This window comes from Sander vitreus, chromosome 7 (assembly GCF_031162955.1).
Source record: "Sander vitreus isolate 19-12246 chromosome 7, sanVit1, whole genome shotgun sequence".
Classification (NCBI taxonomy): domain Eukaryota; kingdom Metazoa; phylum Chordata; class Actinopteri; order Perciformes; family Percidae; genus Sander; species Sander vitreus.
This window is the reverse complement of record NC_135861.1, coordinates 15,343,251-15,363,285: the sequence shown is the minus strand read 5'-3', so window position 1 is coordinate 15,363,285 and position 20,035 is coordinate 15,343,251. Positions and strand designations below refer to the sequence as shown.

Here is a 20,035-nt window from a genome sequence, read left to right as displayed (position 1 = left end):
TGCGTATCTTTTCTTCAGTACGCCACACTCGTTCACCAAACTGAATAAGCTTTCATGTTGTCATCAGGATGAAGGCCAGATAACCGAAAACAGCTGGTGAATAAAGTGTGGTGTACTGGAGAAGAGTTGTGTGACGTGCATTGACCTTTCAAATGTTCCTACTCTTGATTAGCTTTGTAACTGCAGAACCAAATCATTAACTACACCCGTACTGAAAACCTTCAATTCAAAAATGTCATGCTCATCTTTGTCTCCATCCATCAAAAACTGTTTATAGTAGATTATAGGGTTCAGATTCTCATGTCAATGCCAGCATAGGTGGTAGACACAATAACACCTATACAATCTAAGGCAATACAGTATAATAGCCAGGACACAAACATGACCTTTGTTAAGCTTGTAATTTGTTAGCTTTTGTTAACATTGTCAGGGAGGTGTGGCTTGTGAGGCCATTGTTTGCGGTTTAATTGTAAAGGAGGTGTTATTGTATCTACTCAATGCATTTCTAAATACTCTAGTGCTTTTCTTGTAGTACTGTTTGAGAGCTAAAATTTTAAACACAACATTTTTCTTTATGACTTCTCTTCTTAAATAAAACTTAAAATTTATTCACCGAATGCTCCTCATATTTTACTGTTTTACTGTATTCTGACTGAATTACTGCAGGTTTATGATTGTGAGCAATTCATACACGCTTTAAAAAATAATTTCAAAAACACACATCCTTTTAGTTATGTAGGAGGGTCTGTCCTTTTAGTGGATTACATGGCAACATACAAACACTCAAGAACCATACTAGTGTACCCCATGATGCAGAACACACAGCATGCAATAGTTAGTGACATACAGCAGATTTTTTACACCATTTGAACTTAGTGTTCTGATTTTTTTTTAAGATGCTCCACGAACCACAATCATGACCAGATAGTCCTCTTCACTTTTAGCCAGAGCTTTGGCAGAGGAATCCAGGAACTGCTGGGAGAAATCACAGGGAGGGAAAGCATGAAGAACTCCTGTGTTGTCTTTATCTCGGCTCCCTCCCACAGGCAGGCTGATGACTCCAGCTGCTTGTTTTTGGTTGAGGTAGGACACCAGGTTGCGAAGCGGCCGCTGAGTTGAGGCTGCAGGGTCAGATGAAGATGAATCCTCTGTAGTCCCAGGAACTGCCAGCAGGATGGCGTAGCCACCGGGACCCGCCACCTTGATACGCCGGGATACCTCGTCAAGCTTGGGCTGGTCCAGACGGAGACGCTGGGTGATCTTTAGCTCACTCACCTGCCTCCCTGTTGTGCCCTCAACAAGCAGGTCGCTGGCTACGCTGTGATCGCCCTCCAGCAGGTGCATGTTGGCTGGGAAGTTGCTGTTCTTAAGCAGCAGCATACCATGCCAGGCCAAACTGAGTTTGGTGCCATCTGGTTTGGACAGCTGGCCTCCCTTGAAACTGCTCTCAGAACGTTCTCTCTTGGCTGGCCCCTTCCCACCATCGCCTGCTTTGCGCTTACGCTCTCCAACTGCTGAAATGCCACTGCTTGTAGGTCCCTTGTCAGAGAGACTCTGGCTTTTGAGTCTTCGTTCAGCCCCACCTTTTTCCAGGCTGCTGTGACGTTCTTGTGCAGGGGACGGCCTCTCGCCTCGCAGAGGGCGCTCTGAGTCACTGAAGCGCCCTCCATCTCTGCTGCTACCTCCAGGACTGCCATCTGGAGAAGCACGTCTACGCCTTACTGTCCTCTCAGTGCTGTCAGGGGAGTGGTCTATATGTCGTCCGTCCTCCATTACACGCCGCTTGCGTGCAGGTTCTCGTCCCTGCAGCTCTCGTTCCAGAGACCAGGGCTCTTGTGCCCGCCGCTCACGTTCCAAGTGCTCCAGAGGCTCAAAGGGTGAGGCACGTACCCGATCACGAATAGCTGGGTTGGGCCACTCAGTTCCAGGAAACAGCTCTCTCTCCCTGAAGTGAAGCGACGGTGGAGTCCGTTCCCTGACCCTCAGGGGTTCAGGTGTGGCACGGTGGACAAATGACTCAGCCACCATATCAAACGGTGGTATTGGGAGAGGCTGCAGGAACTGCTGCTGGTAACGATGCTCATTGTCAGCAAAGTCCACTCTAAGTCTTCTCTCTGGTCCTCCCAGTGGGAAGCCCCTCATGTGTGTGCATGCTGCTTGTGCAGCGTCCAAACTTTCATACTGAATGTAGGCCCAAGTATCCCCTTTTCTGTAGTCAATGCTCCTTATAGTGCCAAAGCGATCAAACTCTCTTGCCAGGGCAGCCACAGGAACCCAGGGTCCAAGTCCACCCACCCACAGGCGTGTGCTGGGAGTTGCTTTACCATAGCCTATCTTTATGGCGTTGTGGCCTACTATTTTGCCAGACATACTAAGCTTTGCACGGTGAGCCATGTCAAGATTCTCGAATTTCAGAAATCCATATGTGCTGGTCTGTCCCCGTGTGGGTCTTTTAATGTCCACTTCTGTTATGACCCCAAACCTGTCAAAAGCTCTCCTCAGGTCTGCTTCTGTCACAGTTATGTCCAGATTGCCTAAAAACAACGTCCTATTGGCTCTTTGGTCATCTTCTGGAGATATAAAATCCTCCTCACGAAAAGCTGCTCGCTCAGCAATGAAAGCTGGGCGTGCCCTGGCTTCAAACAGGGCAAACTCCCTGTCCCGCTCCAGTTCTCTGGGCAAAGGGGGTGGCGGGGGAGGGGGGAGCCGACCTAAGGCCAGTTGCTGCAGCCTGTAGTCTCTGTATCCAAGCCCAGTGGGCGAGAGGGGTCTTTGCAAATGCCTATGGCTTTGAGCTGCACCATACAAGTCTCTCTCCACAGGGGAGCGGCTTCTCCTCCTGTTAATGTACACTGCCTCAATTTTCAGCGGGCGGTCGTACAGCACTAACCGTCCCCTGGCGTGCTTAGCAGCTCTGGCGTCCTCCGGCTTCCTGAAATTCACAAACGCTATCCGCTCGTCGTTGCTACGGCTTATCTTAACGCTCACATCTCCAAATTTTTTAAATTCATGAAAGAGTCCATCCTCTATGTCTTCGTCGCTCAGCTGGGTGCCGAGGTCGCTTATTTTGAGGGTTTTGTACTCACTCTCGGTGCTGGGCGGCTGCACCCGCTGCTCCCCCCGTGAAGTCGTCCTCGGTGAAGCTAAATCCAGCGTCAAGCTCAGGTTGTGGTTTTTACCGAGTGAGCTAGCGGCAGCAGACTGACAACTGTGATTATTTCCAGTCCGACTATGACCGTCGAAATCTCTTTTTTCACCGAGCAGACTCCTTCTCGTCGAGCCGCCGTCGCCTTTGGTCGAGCTATTTCCATTATTACTCCCACTGGAAACAGAGAGAGCCCCCATTTTCTTGCTGGTCGGATGGCATCCTCCCCTGTCTCGTATATCGTCCAAGGCCCGAGAGCGTTTTTTAATCGGCGACCGCTCTTTACCTTTCATCTCAGTCCACACGGAGCCGACCCTCGAGACGCCTGGGCTTTTTTGTTGTTGTTTCTGCAAATTAGTGCAGGAAATTATTGAAATGAAAAACGGATTTATTCACTGACCCTGCGGCAAAACAACAACAGTCGCCATTTTGTAAAGATTACTGTGAAGGCCCGCCTCTTCGACCTGATTGGTTGAAAAAGTGGGTGTAAAACTTTAAAGTACATGTCAATCATCCACTAAGACATTTAAATGTACATTTTTATTACATGCGCTTTTCACGTTTTGTAACGAAATGAAAGCGGTGGACATAAAAACTGGAGCAGTAGGCATAGGCCTAGTGTGATTCAACACAAAACACCCACACATTCTGTGGCCTTTTATCGGTCAAAACCATATGACTCCAGTCTCACAATAGGCTACATTATACGCCCAAAAGGTAGCATTTACCCTCTTTAGAGATTTACAATTTAATGCAGGGCTATGTGAATGTGTCCTCTTGTCTCTTTGTCCACCCCCAGTCAAATTGCATATGGACAGCTCACAGTACACCCACCACATAGCATAATGAAATGTTCAAGTTTTGTGACAATAAAATTGAATCAATAATTTCACAGGAGGAGATAACACGAATATGGAACATCCTAATAGACCTAATGGGCCTACCACAAGGTGGCAGTATTTGAACGGAGGCTCGAAAGGTACAGTAGCACATGAACCCTTGACTAATCCTGAAAAATGACCTTGGATAGGCTCATGGCCCTTCTCTGTGGGTATGTGGACAAAGCAAGCTGCTGATCAACAAGTTGTATTGCATATTCCCATAAGTATAATGTTGCCAAGCTCCAGTCATAATTGTAGAACTTTTGTAAAGATGACAAATGTAATAAACAGCTTTTTAAGTTAACAAGTAGTAATTAATTAGCCCAGTATTGTCGGTTAATTGGATATATTTAAGGCCTTTTATTAGGTTACTTCTGAACACTTTGGATACTTTTAGATAGCCTACAAGATAGAGTTTCCTTTTTGGAGGCATAAATTGAAAGCAAAATTAAAACACAACTGTTATTTGGCTTTTCCTTGTCCTTGGAGTTATGTACCTCCCATTTTCGAGTCCGCCATTTGTTTGAATCATTCTAATACAAAATAACACTTAGCTGAGGTCACTATTTCTATCAACCGCTTTTTGCACTTCTGTATTTGTGTAAAAATATTTTTGTGCACACTAACTACAATTAAATGCAAATAGTCAACTCAGTGTGAAAACTCAGTTTTTTTCCTGATGAACTGCTAGATGAAGTTGTTATGATTAATGTCTGGAAGCAGCCAAATATTTTATGACAGACTATGTTAAACTTGCCTCTCTCCATTGTTTGACTGTGTCACTGAGATGGTCACTGAGTGGTTGGCTGTGCTACCACATTGTTTAGCTTAAGTGGGACATGTTAATGCTGTTTATACTTCAAATACAAGGATCTGTTGTGTCACAATAGCTGCACTTCAAGGCCAAAATAAATCTTGTTGAGATCAAAGCTCAGAACAGTGGCCAGCAGGCAGCTGAAGGGATTTTAATGAGCATTAAATCATATTTTGTTGTCCATTAATGAGGCCAAGGGTATAGTAATTTCCAGACTCAGTGACAGTTTTCACCCAATGACCCTTACACACAGAGTGATGCTTAGTTAATAACTGCCCCCAGCATTGTGCACTCTTAACGCAACATTTTTCATTTCATTTCTGAGAAATAAGGCAGCCTGATATATTGAGCGATACAGATCAAAGCTTTTGCCACACCACTGTGACTTTATTGACAACTGAATCAAAACTTGTGACCGCCTATTGTAAGATGAGACAATTAGATGTGGTCCTGTTTTTTTAAGTAGAATAAACCACACTGCATTTATATTATTTTTGGCTATTCTATTACAACTGTTCTGTTCAATAGTTAACATAAGATTCACTAAGACACTGAGTTCCTCTTTTGTTTATGGACAGATAGATTTGACTGCTCCCTATCTAAATATATAAATATCAAAATTGAGCACTGATCCACCATCTGCTATTTCTTCAGCTTTCCTAAAGATGGCCATCTCCTCAATCCCTTATCCCAACTGACAGGTCTCCTTATCTTCTCCACTTAATCTGGGATTTAATCAGGGGGACTATGTAACTGCAGTAAGGGCTGCCGTCTCCCAGGGCCTGGCTGGAATTTGAAGCTGTGGGTGTGGAAAGTGTTTCTGATGGGTTTGTGCATTCTTCTATTGGAACCACATGTTAGTGGCTCACACAAAACCCCGGCACAGACTGTAGGAATGGCAGCGGCTGTCCTCCATGGCTGTCATGGTGAAGCAAGCAAAGGGAAAAGGAGAAACAATATATTCACCCGTTAAGGCATGTACATTTCTGGGGAGTAAGATGAGCTTGGAATGGCTTTGTCCACCAGTGAAACTTTCTTTTTTCACAATTGAAGTTGCATTCTCAATCTTTCACAGATTGAAATGTTGGAACATCTGACATGAATATGTATGTATGTGTTTAGTAATTTACACCAGATGGGATGGCACCATGCAAGTCAGTGTTTCCTTGACAATAAAGTACATTGTTTGGGGTAAAGTACAACAAGGAAAAATTACTGGGAATGCATTCAGAATACATGTGAAACCAAGTATGCCACAGAAAGATATGCATGTAATCTTCTTTAAAGACAACACATGAATACATAAGTAATTATAAATAAAAGCAGATTAATATTACCAAACAAAACACGATCTGGGCCATGGTAACCCCAATTTCTTCTATTAAACTGTAAGTCATTACTCAGATGGTCGGCTTTACCACTGATGCCAGATGTGAATGAAAAATGCCTCATTGTGAAGCCATCCTTCTGTGGGAGGCTCTACTTTATCATCAATAGTAGAGTGTGGTCGCTCAGTTAGCTTTTCATTAATGAACCTGCCACTCGCTCCTGATACATGAGGTGCTGAAGGCCTCTTGAAGTGAGGCCAAGTATGCTGCACACATACGGTCTCCCTATGCACTTCCTGAATACAAAGAAGCTCACTTCCCGCACAGCAGACATTTTTGTGTTTATGGAAACCAAAGCCTGTGAAGCATTTTTGCTTCACAACCACATTCCTAGTTAAATATGTTACACATACTGGTTAGCTCTCTTGGCTATTGTTTTTTAAAAGAGTAATGTCAAGCCTAAAATAATTCCGTCTGATATTGTTTTTTCCCCCATTTTCCCAAAAAATAGTTCCCTGCTGAATAAGACAGAAGATTTAGATGGAGGCCTTTATTACTGGTCACACTATAAAGCACAACAGACAAAAAAAACAAAACAATGATTAATATGATAATTACAATTTTTACATGCTTAAATAATTTTTCCTCTTTGGTCTCAGCATTGTGATATCAAACTAAAACTTGAAACAATAAAGTTCCTATGAATACACTGGGTTTTCATGCTAGAGGCTCAAGTTGCCCTCATTCATGAAATTCATATTCCAAGATCTTCTGAATTGTGAAAAGTCTCCAAGTTGGCTTATATAAATGTTAAGAGGATTTTTTTTAGTCATATGCTGAGGTGGGTGTGTACATCAGGGACTGTCTATGAGTCAGGAATGTAATATGCTTTGGCTCAGTCAGTGCATAATGGGGAGCTGGCACTGTTGTGGTCATGTAGGCCAGGAGAGGATGCTGCCTGGCTCTTTGGCTTTCATCCGCAGCGCCACAAGGCCCGTCGGCTTGTAGTCGGTCTCGGGCCCCTCAATGGAAGGGGGCCCAAGGCCTCCTGGGAAGCTGTGGAGTGAATAGAGGCCGTTGATGCCCGGATGATGAGGCGGGTGGTGGTGATGGGGATGGCTGGGGGATGCGGGCATGCCCATGAAGCCCTGTAGATTGCTGTGGGGGTGAGGGTATGGACTCATGCAGGACGAGGGAATGGAGTCCGCTCCTAGGACACAGCCAGCTCCTGAACCACTGCCTCCTCCTGAAGCCGCCCCGGGCCACAGGTTGCCCTGCATCTGGACGGAGAGAGATTTAGAATAGGACACATTTAGAAGTTGATGGAATAAACATGGAAACACTTCATACTTTCCTATGAACACCAAATCCAGATACAATATAGGTCAGATTGAGCTTGAAAAGAAAGCAAATTCTGTCAGCAGGATCAATTATTTGTATTGCTTCCACTAGAGCATGTATGTCATGTGAAAACTGCGGTGGTACCTGGTATGTATCATGGCGAGGGAGAAGAGAGATATCATATGTAGCAGCAAAGTGGTTGCGGACTTCCTGGATCTTCCCATAGCGTTCCCGTTTCCTCCACTTGGCTCTACGATTCTGGAACCAAACCTTCATAATACAAAAATAATTTTAAAAAAAGTACAACAGGAACATTTCAGAAGACAACAGGTCTCGTTCCATTAATACACTCTCTTCGGTTTATAGCTATAAAACAAAAAGGTGTAGAAATATATAAGGTGGTTGCCCTGTTTGCCCTAACACACACCTGAACCCGAGCCTCGGTGAGCTCGGTCCTCAGGGCCAGCTGCTCCCGGGCATACACGTCAGGGTAGTGTGTCTTCTGAAACACTTTCTCCAGCTCCTCCAGCTGAAAAGTGCTGAAAGTGGTGCGATTGCGCCGCTTCTTGTTCTTGCCCGATAAGTCAATGGAGTCGGCGATAGAATCCCCTTGTAAACCACCGCCTGGCTCTTTCAGCTTGCCACAACAGTCTGTGACGATGCCAGGATAGCCCATGGTCTTTGGAGCTCCTTTCTCTCTGACTGGAGGGCAACAAGAAAAAGGTAGACTGTTTTATACATTTCAAAATAAATATAAATGAATATGCAAATTCTTATATTGTCAATTCATCAGAATAAATATTCTATTTGATGTATTTATACTGCTGTTAGGTTGTTTTTAAGGTACCATTTTTGGTTATTGTTAGGGTATGATTTTTAGGGGGTTGATTTTTTATTAAGATTTTGCCATCATCAAGTTCTGATTAAGATTTTAGCATTGTTTAAGTCTGTCAAATACTTGGGTAATCTGTTTTACATCGTCTGGAACCCATTGTTGCTGCTGCCCATCTTGGCCAGGACACTTAAAAAATTATATTTTAATGAAAAATGTATTTCTATGTCAATGAAGCTGTCGTGGTTAAATAAAGGTTAAATACAATTTGTTTTTTAAATTACGGTTTTGTAGGGTTGCAGAAAAATTGGGTAGTACCCCGAGAAAAATCACCAACAAATCAGCAGCCATTTACAGGGTAACACAGATAACCATTGATACCTATAGCTAACTTACCCCTACTAATATGAGAATGAGACACGCACATCTTTTGTACAGATAAGGCCAGTGCTGGCATCAAATCAATCAAATCTCTTTGCATGTGAGGCACCAGTGCAAACAACTGAATGATCAACCACAACCATTTCCACTGCCAGAGAAAAAGTTTTAGTTTAAGACTGTATAATTCTACATAATGTTACAAAATCAAATTAAAACAGGGTCAAACATCAATCATTTTGTCTGAAAATCCATTAATCTCTTTCGTGTTTTTTATGCTTCTCAATTTTAATTCCAAACTCAATCCACCATAAGAGGCCGAACTGTGACGCAGAGAAAAACACACAACACTAATTCAGTCAAACAGTGATTTCATTTGATTAGCTCAGACAACCCATAGTGAACTCTTTAAGTTGGTTTGAATCAAACCCACAAGGCAATAAGCAAAAAACAAGATTTGATTTGTCACATTTGGAAGTATAGAAAATGAATGTTTAGGTTCACATTCCTAACGGACATATCAATTTATTTTATATGAAATGTATTGCAATTTCCACGTCAAAATATTCACATTAGGGTAAGAAATCTAGGATACATCACTGGATTATCTGACAAATGTATATCTGATAAAGCACATGATTGTGTGAATACATTCTACCCATTACATTCAGCAGTGAGGGGAAATCTGAAAACATTATTTCCCTTCCTGTTAACAGGCCATGGAAAGGGCTGTTCCCTCCTGCAGTGTTTGGATTTTGTTGTCCATGTTCATTATGTTTAACCCTGAGCTCCAAAACAAAATCCCTCTCCATCTATCTGCAGGCACTCACTCACTGGGGGCAGCGGAGACATTACTTTGCAATTTTCCAATTCAATATGCAGCCCGACAGAGAGCACTTTTCAATGCAACATTAATTTCCCCATGCCCATTAGATCCCACCTCCCACCACAGTTCATGCTGAAAATGTTCCCCGTTAAGATTTCAAATTGTGGCCGCAGGACATTGTATAGCTTTTAGCATGTCAAACACCCACATCCGCTCTGCCTCCAGAAAAGGCAAATAGAGGATACACTCCAAATGTTTAGGTAGGAATATCATGCTGTGAGTACTGGGATCAATTCTAATATACTGAAATAGTCGAGATAGAAATTTAAACAGCTTATTTTCCAGGCCTCTTGCTCTATACATTCAGCTTTTCAATTTGTGCAAAATGGTACTTCAGTCTTTAAAACATGTTTCATTCTGTTTCTTTAATGGATATATTCACTATATAATATTCACTGGTTTTAAATTATGCTGCTATAGTTATCATAGTAGATAATCAAAATTAAGAAAATTAAAAATGAAGCAATCTCAGCCTCTAACAAAGGATTAAGGTTTGAACTTGCATTGATGCTGCTGAGTTCAAAAAAGGATTTAAATAGTATGTGAGTATTTTAGGTGTATTTGTGTGTGTATCATATTTTTATTTCAGAAAGTATGAATAAGGTAAGAAATGTATTGTGCCTGTGGATACATTTATATATGCAGATATGCCATTCAGATGAAGAGAGAAAACAGATTTCCGACTGGAAAAACTTTGTACATGTAAACCAGAATTTAGCAATATAGCATATGAAACATCTTAATAAAAGATATTCAAGCGAAAAACTAAATAGTGAGAAACCTTTCAGCCCTTTTGTTAGAAAAATGTAATTTTTTTTTATAAAAATCAATTAATTTATTGTGAAACAATTTCAGAAAAAATAAACTTACCCATTAATATAGTTTTGCTGATTCTGTATTACAATTGCAAGACAACAATATTGCAAACTAAATTAAAACTTCAAAGTGTGAAGATGGTTGAAGGGTTTTGAATGTGTTGGCCTGTCCCACCATCAATAAACTTTCCTCCCACTGTAGACAAAACAGGAAGCCATCTCTGCCTTTGAGGTGAACAGACCCAAACTCAAAAACACACAAATGAAGAGTAGTATGGGGAAACACACACATACACACACACACACACACACACACACACACACACACACACACACACACACACACACACACACACACACACACACGGTATTTATTCTACATGCATACATGCAAAGCCCTGCACTTACAGTTATATACCCAGCATTTTATAAAATAAATTAAACTCTGATCATCAATTGTCAGTGCACAAGCATGCGTATGTGTGTGTGTGTGTGTGTGTGTGTGTGTGTGTGTGTGTGTGTGTGTGTGTGTGTGTGTGTGTGTGCGCGCGCGTGTGTGTGTGACAGAAGAATGGGGAAACTATACATGCCTTTTCTTATTTAAACCCAATTTATAAGAAAAGTAATAAAAGTCCACTTTCAAACAGGACAGCTCATATCATTATCATAACTAATTGTGAAAAAAAGCCTTTTGGCTGTCTTTGGCTGTAACATAAATCAAACAGTTGTATATTATTCTGGACACAGATATCACAAAGACCTTATCTGCGCTCATATCCTCTGTTGCTTTGCAGGATCATCAACACCAATAAATAAGTGAAAGACCACGTCATTTCTTCAGGCTCTGGTTCAACAGTTGTTACTTTTCTTCCCAAGATGGACATTTACAGGCTAATAAGTCTGACAGCCTTTGAGCACATGCCTGCATGCAAAAGTCAATTCTGATGTTTCACATTACAAAAATGTGCACATGAATAGAATAAGAAGCAGTTTGAAAAGAGAATGCAAGGACTAAAATACAGAAATATTAAAATGAATGTTGGCCTGAAAAAGCTGATGGCTGACTAGTAGCTTGACACACCCAATTTGCTGCTAGCCAGGCTGACCTTTAACCTCTCTCACTTTACATCAAGGACTGTCAAGAGAAAGAAAACGTGTTGACATTTTTATCACAACCATGCATTCATTTGCATAGCCAGTAAAAATCAATCAACACTTTTGTATAATTTTCAGTTGAAATGACACATTTGCAAAGCCTGCAAGCTGCAAAAAAAACTGATCCACTGTGTCATTTAATGTCTTACTAAATTTAACAAGGCATTGCAAAGAATAAAGATTATTCTTATATTTTATTAGTCCATTCATCCATTTATTTTTTACACCCGCATACCTTGTACATTATATAATTTTTAAAATGCTAATATATATGCAAGAAATACTCAAAATAATGTTACGGCTCTGAAGTATATCACGTATCAAAATCCAGTATTGTCAAGCAATTGTGCTTTTTTCATACAAAGATAGTTCAGACAAACAAGCGAAGATGATCGTTATTATTAGTAGGCTAGTTGTAAAGATATTGCTGTTGCTTCTACTTTTACTTGTCGGCCAGTTAGTTGCTCTTTTTTAAAAAAAAGTATTTTCTTTTTCTAACACATACATTCTCTTTAACTCACCTTCCGAGTTGTTCTCATAAAACGCCGGCTTGCCGCTTATCGCTGTCCCCTTTTGATCCTGGTTTATACTCTCCAAGAACTTGCTGTGTTTGGACGGGGAGCCGGACGGGTTCGCCGAGGCAGGGCCGTGCGTAAAGTCCACCGCAGCATCACCAAACCTCCCCATGGCGGCGGCGTACAGATCCCCGCGCAGGCTGAGGCGGTGAGGAGGAGGAAGAGGAGGAAGATGCGAGGGTTTCTGTAGTTCATCGCAGGAGAGAAAGGAGCCGGAGCCGTTGTGCTCCAGTCTCGGTGAGCTTTCTGGCGTCCTCCTGCTGGTCTGCGAAGAGAAAGGCAAACAACTCTCCGTCTCCATCTTATCTTACTGGTCCAGCAGGTAGTAGGCTAGGCTATAGACAACAGCGACTGGGCGCTGATAGTGTGGACGCCGGAGTGAGACAGTTTTTTTTCCCTCTTCTGTGTTCATGTCAAGTGGGTGGGATTTAACAGATCAGAAACAAAGACCCGTGAAACCCGGATTGGAGTATGTGTGTGTGTGTGTGTGTGTGTGTGTGTGTGTGTGTGTGTGTGTGTGTGTGTGTGTGTGCGTGCGTGCGTGCGTGCGTGTGTCTATTACAGCATCCAGCAGTCTGATATAATCCGCCAAAAATTCAATCACGTGTGGTTTCTGTCCCTCCAATTAACCATTTAATTCCTATTTCATATATTGTTATGGGCCTAATCACCAAATCAAGCAGGACAGGAGAAGCAGACGGCAGACACACACGACAGTTTATGAACGAACAAATAGACCAAATAAAAACTGAAGACCATTACGTCTGTTAATTTGTTTATTTATACATTTTATGTATGCTAGATACTTCATTACATTTTGACTTTATTGTATGTCCTTTCTTTTTTTACTTTTCACAGTCGGGCGTAACGAGTGGGCATACATGTTTTCCTGTCATTTATAGGCTTACTCTCTTCCTTTTCGTTTTCGAAATAATTCTGTACGCACAATTAAGTATTCAATTTACTATCGGTCATATCTTTATTTTCCATAAGATTTCGTTGCATTATTCTACTGCCAATAAACATGTTTATTTCCGCTAAACCAGAAAAGGGAAGACACCGATAGCCTACCTGTTACCAAATTACCAAATTCACTGTTGTGACACAAATTTCTGACCATTAAAAAAAAAAATCATGTAAATAATGAAAAGAAAAAGACTAATGCAAGATGTGGAAATCAGTTCCAAAGACTGCAAGATCAAACTAATTTGGATAATAAATTACACAAATCCATATGTAAAAATCATCATTAGCCTAAATATGGTAGGCCTACTTATTATTATAAACAAAATATGGAAATATATTGATCATTCATTTAACTGTCCACTCACTAATATTGGCCTATTATTTTCGCTCTCTTTGTTTTTGAACAGATAAAGACCGTCAAAATGCGTCGGCACTGATCAAACGAAGTAACGATATGGCAGTTATAGGCTTTAACCGTATTTATCCTTATATAGATATAGAGCTATAGAGACATTTTAGAGGCCGTTATCTAAATTATATTAATTTAAAACTAGAACTCTAACAATTATTAATTTAAGCAAAAGTATTATTATCTTGATAATGCAACATCCCCAAAAAAACAATGGTAAGCCGAAATAAAGGTTATCATTATTACAGTGATGAAACACAAAATACTCATGTGTCTGCTGAAATTTACAGTAGTTCACTTCGCTGTTTCCTTGTCATTTAGCTTTAAAGTATGGTGCTGACTTCCTGTGGTTTAACTGAATAGTATATACTGTCTTTCAAAAATCATGGAAACAGCAAAACAATAGTAATGAAGGTCATAACATTCCCCTGCTTGCAGTGAAATACATTTTTAATTATGCAATCCAATTTTTAAATGTTTGTGGGATTTTTACTTGACAACTAGAGTCAATATAAAATAATAACATCTTAAGTAAAATCAGAAAAAAATGCTTTGTCCAACAGAGCACACAATGTGGTATTCATTTTAACCATGCAGCTCAAAATTGCCTGAATATCTTCAGAAAGAGTTGAACTCAGCAGTAAGATAAAAAGGTTTTTGATTCTAACATGTTATCTCCGATCTAGACAAACCTCGTCTAAACACGGTGCACTTACCAGGTTCAGACACGGTATTGTTGGTTTTGGGGACATCTCACCATCTCTCTGAATACCTGAGGCCACACGCTGCTCAGCTGATGGACAAGTGTGTAAACATGAAGTCCATTTGGGCCGAGAGGCCTCATAAACCCCATTTGAATCCATTTTGAGCTCTGAAATATCAAAGTGTCCACAGTACACGTTACAGATCCAAGTGTAGGAAAAAAAGGCTGTGCAACAAGAAATATGGAGTTAAGATGACATGTGAATGATGGCTCCAAGTGAGCTCCAATTCTTGCTTCAATCACTATTGTACAAAGTCTAAATTCAGAATTTCAATGACAAATAGAAAAAGCTGATTTAAAAAAAAAAATATATACATTAATAAACCAACAAGAAAACATGTTTTACTTCTAAAGACTTATTCATAATCCAATGTGCAGATAATACTCTCAAACTACATTCTTCTCTTTACTAAGAGACTCATAAAAGTATAGCCAACAAAATGAAAATTCCTGTCTTCATCTGGACATAAATTGCAAAGACATGGCTGCTTCCCTGGAAAGGAAGAGCTCCTTCAAGTTTAAAATGATTAGTGACCTTAGATATAAGGCCTAATGACATTTATGTGTAACATGACTTAGATTAACATGTTTAAGTCAGTAGAGCGTAGAGGCTAAAAAAAGCAGCGCTGTCATGTTAATCACAACCACAATGCCACCTTTTACCCTCCCACACTCTGAGTGTATTCATCCCCGTTAACGTCTGCATACGTGTAGTTGCCAGCATTTGTCAAACTGTCTGGCTCACCACCATTAAAAACCTCATAATTCTGTGAGAGGGGAAATATACGTTTTTAAGATGTACACACGGGGGACACGGATATGTTTCTCAAATCTCGTGACAAGCATGTCCTCTGTAGCCCGAGGCAGCAGAACACGAACCCAGCTGAGTAAATGCATTCCAGAAATGTGGGCAAGAGGAATAACGTCTGCGCTATGATCTCAGAGCCGCCGCAGGTAACAGTGTTTATATGAATACTGCATCAAGAGAGCATAAGATGTAGAGGATTATGGGTATGTTATTTGCTGAGGAATCAAAGCCTACTATGAGTCTGTGTGGATGTCTGTGTGCTGTGGTTTGTTTAATGTACTTGGGGGGGGTCCCTTCATACATGCACTGAAAAGTCCAACTTTCACAGAGTATTGTCCTTTATTAAATAAGCACATTATGTGACCATAGTCAGAGATCGGTGCATTTTAACTTTGGCCACTCACAGGCAAAGCAATGGTTAGAAGGGAAATGGCAGAAAATAGAATCAACTCGCTGTCCATATCATGACCAGCTCCACTCACTGCTCCCCATGGTTCTAAACCCTTGTCCTCCAAGTCTGTCCTGGGCATGACCCTGCACAGGAAATCAGTTCAGCCTGTTGGGAGTCCCAGGTCTCCCCCAGCTGCCTCCCGACTCTGGGCACAGACAGTGTGGATAAAGGTGACCCTGCACTCTCACTGAGCACCCTGCTACCCTGAGGCTAGAGAGCCACTTCCATCCCTCCCTCCACTACATCCTCTCGACCTGGCTGTCAGTCTGCAGGGCTTTGTCACGCCCTGTTACAACTTACATCCTCTCTCGTACACACACAACTTATGGCACATACTTGCAGACACAACTTTGATCAAAGTAAGTGATCGGGCACTTCTCTTTTTACATAAAATCCACGTTTATATCATAATGTGGTTATGTTATAATTGTGAATAATGTCTGTCATGTGTGTAGAAAGTAAACAAAGATCTGACCTTTTCCAGTGACAATCTGTGTGATCCACCAACAGCATGTAGATGGAGAAGTTATTAAGATCGACCTGAAGAATGAAGTAAAACTCTGTACTTCATATAAGCTGGCTGTCTTTGTCTGGCTATCATTGCCTGGGGCCTTTCCTCTCACGTACAGGGTGGCGATTCAACCTGAGGTTTGCATTAGAATAGGAGAAGGATAGCTAATTTAATTAGTCGCCATGAATGCACAGAGATGATCCCATATGCAGCAGGGCTCCTCTCAGAGGCCTCCCTCACATCCTCCAGTCTATGTCCAGAAGCTGCTGGGCCAGCTGAGGATGTGATTGACAGCTGCCGACCCCGGGGTCGGCCGGCTGGAGAGGTGCATTCTGGGAAGTTTAAGCTGGTCTGCTGTCGCGATGGGGGTTGAGGTTTCGAAAGGGAAATGGGAAGTGGGGTTGCTGTCCTCTGTCTGACCTCGTATGAGGCGTCATGGAGCACACTGGAGCCCAGCGAGTGTAAGCAGCAAGTCAGGATCCACAGCCACAACACACACGAGATGAGCCAGGTACGTATCTGTCAGAAAGCAAGACCAACGTTTCACACAATAGGTGGTATTGCTTTGCTTAGAATTTTACTGTATGAAAATATTTTTCCCCACTATGCTCTGACAGGGCATTAAACATTGAAAAGGATAACTGTTTATATTAATTTCACTACTAGAAAGATTGTGACATATTAAACAACTCAACTGGTGGTGATCTTCAAACCAAAGGACCTTGATGTTTGACAGTGCAGACAGACTAAAATTGACAAGTGCTGCAGTCTTTGTTCTGCTGGAATACAGGCTGTGTTGTTTTCTTACTGTAGTTTTGGAAATTGGGAGAACTTCAAGACAGAACTACCATAAGGGCTCACAACAGATGACTGCAGTGCCAGTTCACTCAGATATTTTACGTTGCACATTTACTGTTTCCATCATAAGTATAGAAGCAGCTTAATGCAAAAAAGAAGAAGAAATAATGTATATAGCAACTGCTCCACAACATTGCTTTGACTGGGGTTGTCATAGCAACACGCTGAAGGACCCATAGCCTAGTGATTCTCAAAGTGGCACTCTGCCAGGGGGTCCATGAAAGGTTTTCAGATTCATATATTTAAATCATCATGGCATTTTTGTTGCTTCATAGCATAGTTCAATGAATATATATATATATATATATATATATATAAAAAAAATTTTTTAATTCATGATAGTTTATAGATAGGCTAACGTTCTAATCTCACAAATCTCTTAAACTTAAATCTGCAAATGTGTTTAATGCATAATATATTTCTTGTGTTGTTCTTTCACATAGCCTAACTAAGACTTTAGAAGTGTAAAAAATTAAGCTTCGTCAAATTATTCCCAGGACATGAGGAGGTCCCTACATGAGGAGGTCCCCTACATGAGGGAGGTCCCCCTACAGGTGCTATCTTACGCTCTGACATTTTAGTAGTTTAATATCAGCACTTAACCTCTTTTATATGGGTTAGTGAGTTTAATAAGGAGGCTTGCTCGGCACAGTAGCTAAGAGAGAGAAATGCTGCGTGTGTGTGTGTGTGTGTGTGTGTGTGTGTGTGTGTGTGTGTGTGTGTGTGTGTGTGCAGGAACACCGGGTTATGAAAGCTCAGGATGTCGTGATAAACAGGACTGGCTCTTAATGAAGGACAGACCGGTAGGCTACAGCTTCGCTCCTTACTCACAATCTCCAGGAATCCGTAAACATGCACCTTAGCAAAACCTTCTGGAAGTATCAGCTAAAGCCCCGATACAGCAGACACACGCCAGAGATAAAAATAAATAGGCTAATCCCTAGGCCTAAATGTGTTTTATAGCGGACCGAGAACCTGTTGGGCGGTGACGCATGCGTAACGGAATAGACTAAAGAATATTTCCGTTATTTAAAACAAATTTATAGGCTATAGCCTAGTAAGGTCGTTGCTTTTGCTAACTGTCAGCATATGTGGCATGTACGTATATATGTGTCTAATATTTAATGTAGGCTAATTTTTTATTTCTCAAATGAATAGCTATAGACCTATCAAAATCCACTTTATCTCATCTGGTCTGTAAATATTCAGGTTAAATAGCCTATAAAACAGCGAATCAACGTCGTTATTGACGCAGGTTCAAATAAGATAAATAGATTAGAAATGGTCAATAAAGACTATTTCTTTGAGGTGGAAGCACAGCCTATTTCTTTTTAGCCTCGGCTATATTACTTTGCCTTGAACATTATTGGCCAATTGAGGTAACCATAGTACTTGTGACTGGTTTTATTTGCTTTAAAATGCAACCAGGCCGAGTTAAACGCAGGGTGAATTGTTGTATTACCTTAGCGGTAAGTGGCCTAACGTTAGGCCTAATAGCTAATCGTATTGATGCTGTTTTTGTTGTTTTTATTACACCCTCCAACACAACTTGTCCAACATCATGGAGATCATGGGATTTGAATTATCCAGAGCCAGAGGACAGGAACCTTCTAAGGTCCTCCTGTCCCGCAGACACTGGGGGTTTCCGGTCAGTAAAGTGTCCATGGGAAGACATGAAGCACCTGTGTTCATGCTGGAAGAAAATCTGATGTCCAGCTGTCAGTCAAAAAGAGTGGACACGTGGGCTGGGCTACTGAAAAAATAGACCTACATTTAAATAACAATCTATTATAAATAGCACAGGAAAAATAGGCTAATTAATTAATCAAATTAGTTGTAACATTTATTAGGATATGCTATATTTATGAGAGGCCTAAGTAGGCTATATCTAAATAGAATTTAATAGCTTTAAGATTAAGCCAGAGTAAATTGGTTTCACTCATTCAAGTTATAACCTAAAATCCTGCTGTTCCATGTAATATAACATTGGAAATGCTGGTTAAATAGCGAATATAGAGAGTGTAGATTTGGTCTATTAAGCTGGAATACACTAATTAACGGATGTTTAAACTGTAGGCTAGGCTAGCAGAAACTCAGCAGAAAAGTTGTCTTTGTTATCAATTTGGCCACTAATACTTTAACAAACATTATTTACCTTTTTTCATCCTCTCTATCATAGTGAACAAAAGCAGAATATATAGGCCTATATAACAGTAGCATTATAATTAATTATAACATGCATCGCCATAAGTTAAGATCGTTTTTCACTGATTGAAAGAAACGAGTTTCTCACAGTTTTCTATTTTTCTATTGTGAAATAATGAATTAGAGCAAGAAGACGCACGAAGGATAATTGCTAAAATGTTGTATCTAGGCTAATCTTTAGAAATTCATTATCTAAACTCTGATTTTCACAGAGGTATGGCTTTCAAAAAGACTATTGTTGGCTTATTATTTTAGGACGAATAATTGAGAGAAAATATTCACTTTGAAATCTTCAGTTGTTGTCTGCAGTGAGTAAAAATAAAGTGATTGTTTTCTTATGCTCCGTGTTCACAAAAAGCTTGAAGCCGTTACACAACGCAAAAATATAATAACCTGTTTCAAAATGTAGGGAGTGGCCTAGCTAATCTATTTTTACATTACTTTTTATATTTACGGACTATTATAGACTAGGCATAGGCATTCTTTTTATAGTAGGCTAACAACTGTTAACCTAAATATACATTTACAGTGGACCGTTTAAAACCTCAATGATGATCTTCGATGGGGAAATCAGCCTTTTTCAAATTGACTTTTGCTGGGATCTTGATGATGAATTGTCTTATAAAGATCGCAGCCTTTACATTAATGTTTGGGACAGTGTGTATGATAGCTCTGGAATTGTGACAGACAGACATCAACTGACACACACACGCACGCACGCACAGACTTGTAATCCTGAGGCTCCAGACAGGACCTGTGGCTTTGGCAGTGGCCTCCGTTTCCAGCGCATCAAATGAGAAAACTCCTGACGCACAGGAGGTCACCGGTAGCTTACCAGATTTCTCACATTTTTTTGGAACAAACCTGTCAGCTATAATATTCTGGACAATTACTTATGAAACTCCGCGGAAGAA

General features: G+C 40.9%; 2 protein-coding genes across 2 annotated transcripts; both read right to left on the bottom strand.

Moving 5' to 3' along the window:
* Window positions 1–853: 853 nt before the first annotated feature.
* Window positions 854–3,595, bottom strand: rbm15 (RNA binding motif protein 15). Its single transcript, XM_078254870.1, has one exon. The coding sequence runs from the start codon at window positions 3,436–3,438 to the stop codon at window positions 892–894; it is 2,547 nt and encodes an 848-aa protein (XP_078110996.1). The 5' UTR covers window positions 3,439–3,595; the 3' UTR covers window positions 854–891.
* Window positions 3,596–6,939: 3,344 nt separating this feature from the next.
* Window positions 6,940–12,482, bottom strand: alx3 (ALX homeobox 3). Its single transcript, XM_078253946.1, has 4 exons — window positions 12,097–12,482; window positions 7,937–8,211; window positions 7,654–7,779; window positions 6,940–7,448 (listed from the first exon to the last, which is right to left on the bottom strand). The coding sequence occupies exons 1-4, from the start codon at window positions 12,449–12,451 to the stop codon at window positions 7,101–7,103; spliced, it is 1,104 nt and encodes a 367-aa protein (XP_078110072.1). The 5' UTR covers window positions 12,452–12,482; the 3' UTR covers window positions 6,940–7,100.
* Between the last annotated feature and the right edge of the window lie 7,553 nt (window positions 12,483–20,035).

Bases quoted from the DNA above. Each gene is read 5' to 3' on its own strand.
- rbm15 (XM_078254870.1), bottom strand. From the start codon at position 3,438: ATGAAAGGTAAAGAGCGGTCGCCGATTAAAAAACGCTCTCGGGCCTTG.
- alx3 (XM_078253946.1), bottom strand. From the start codon at position 12,451: ATGGAGACGGAGAGTTGTTTGCCTTTCTCTTCGCAGACCAGCAGGAGG. The intron at 8,212-12,096 runs GTGAGTTAAAGA...GTTGCCCTCCAG, and splicing joins TTATGAGAACAACTCGGAAG to TCAGAGAGAAAGGAGCTCCA. The intron at 7,780-7,936 runs GTGTGTGTTAGG...TGTATTATGAAG, and splicing joins TCACCGAGGCTCGGGTTCAG to GTTTGGTTCCAGAATCGTAG.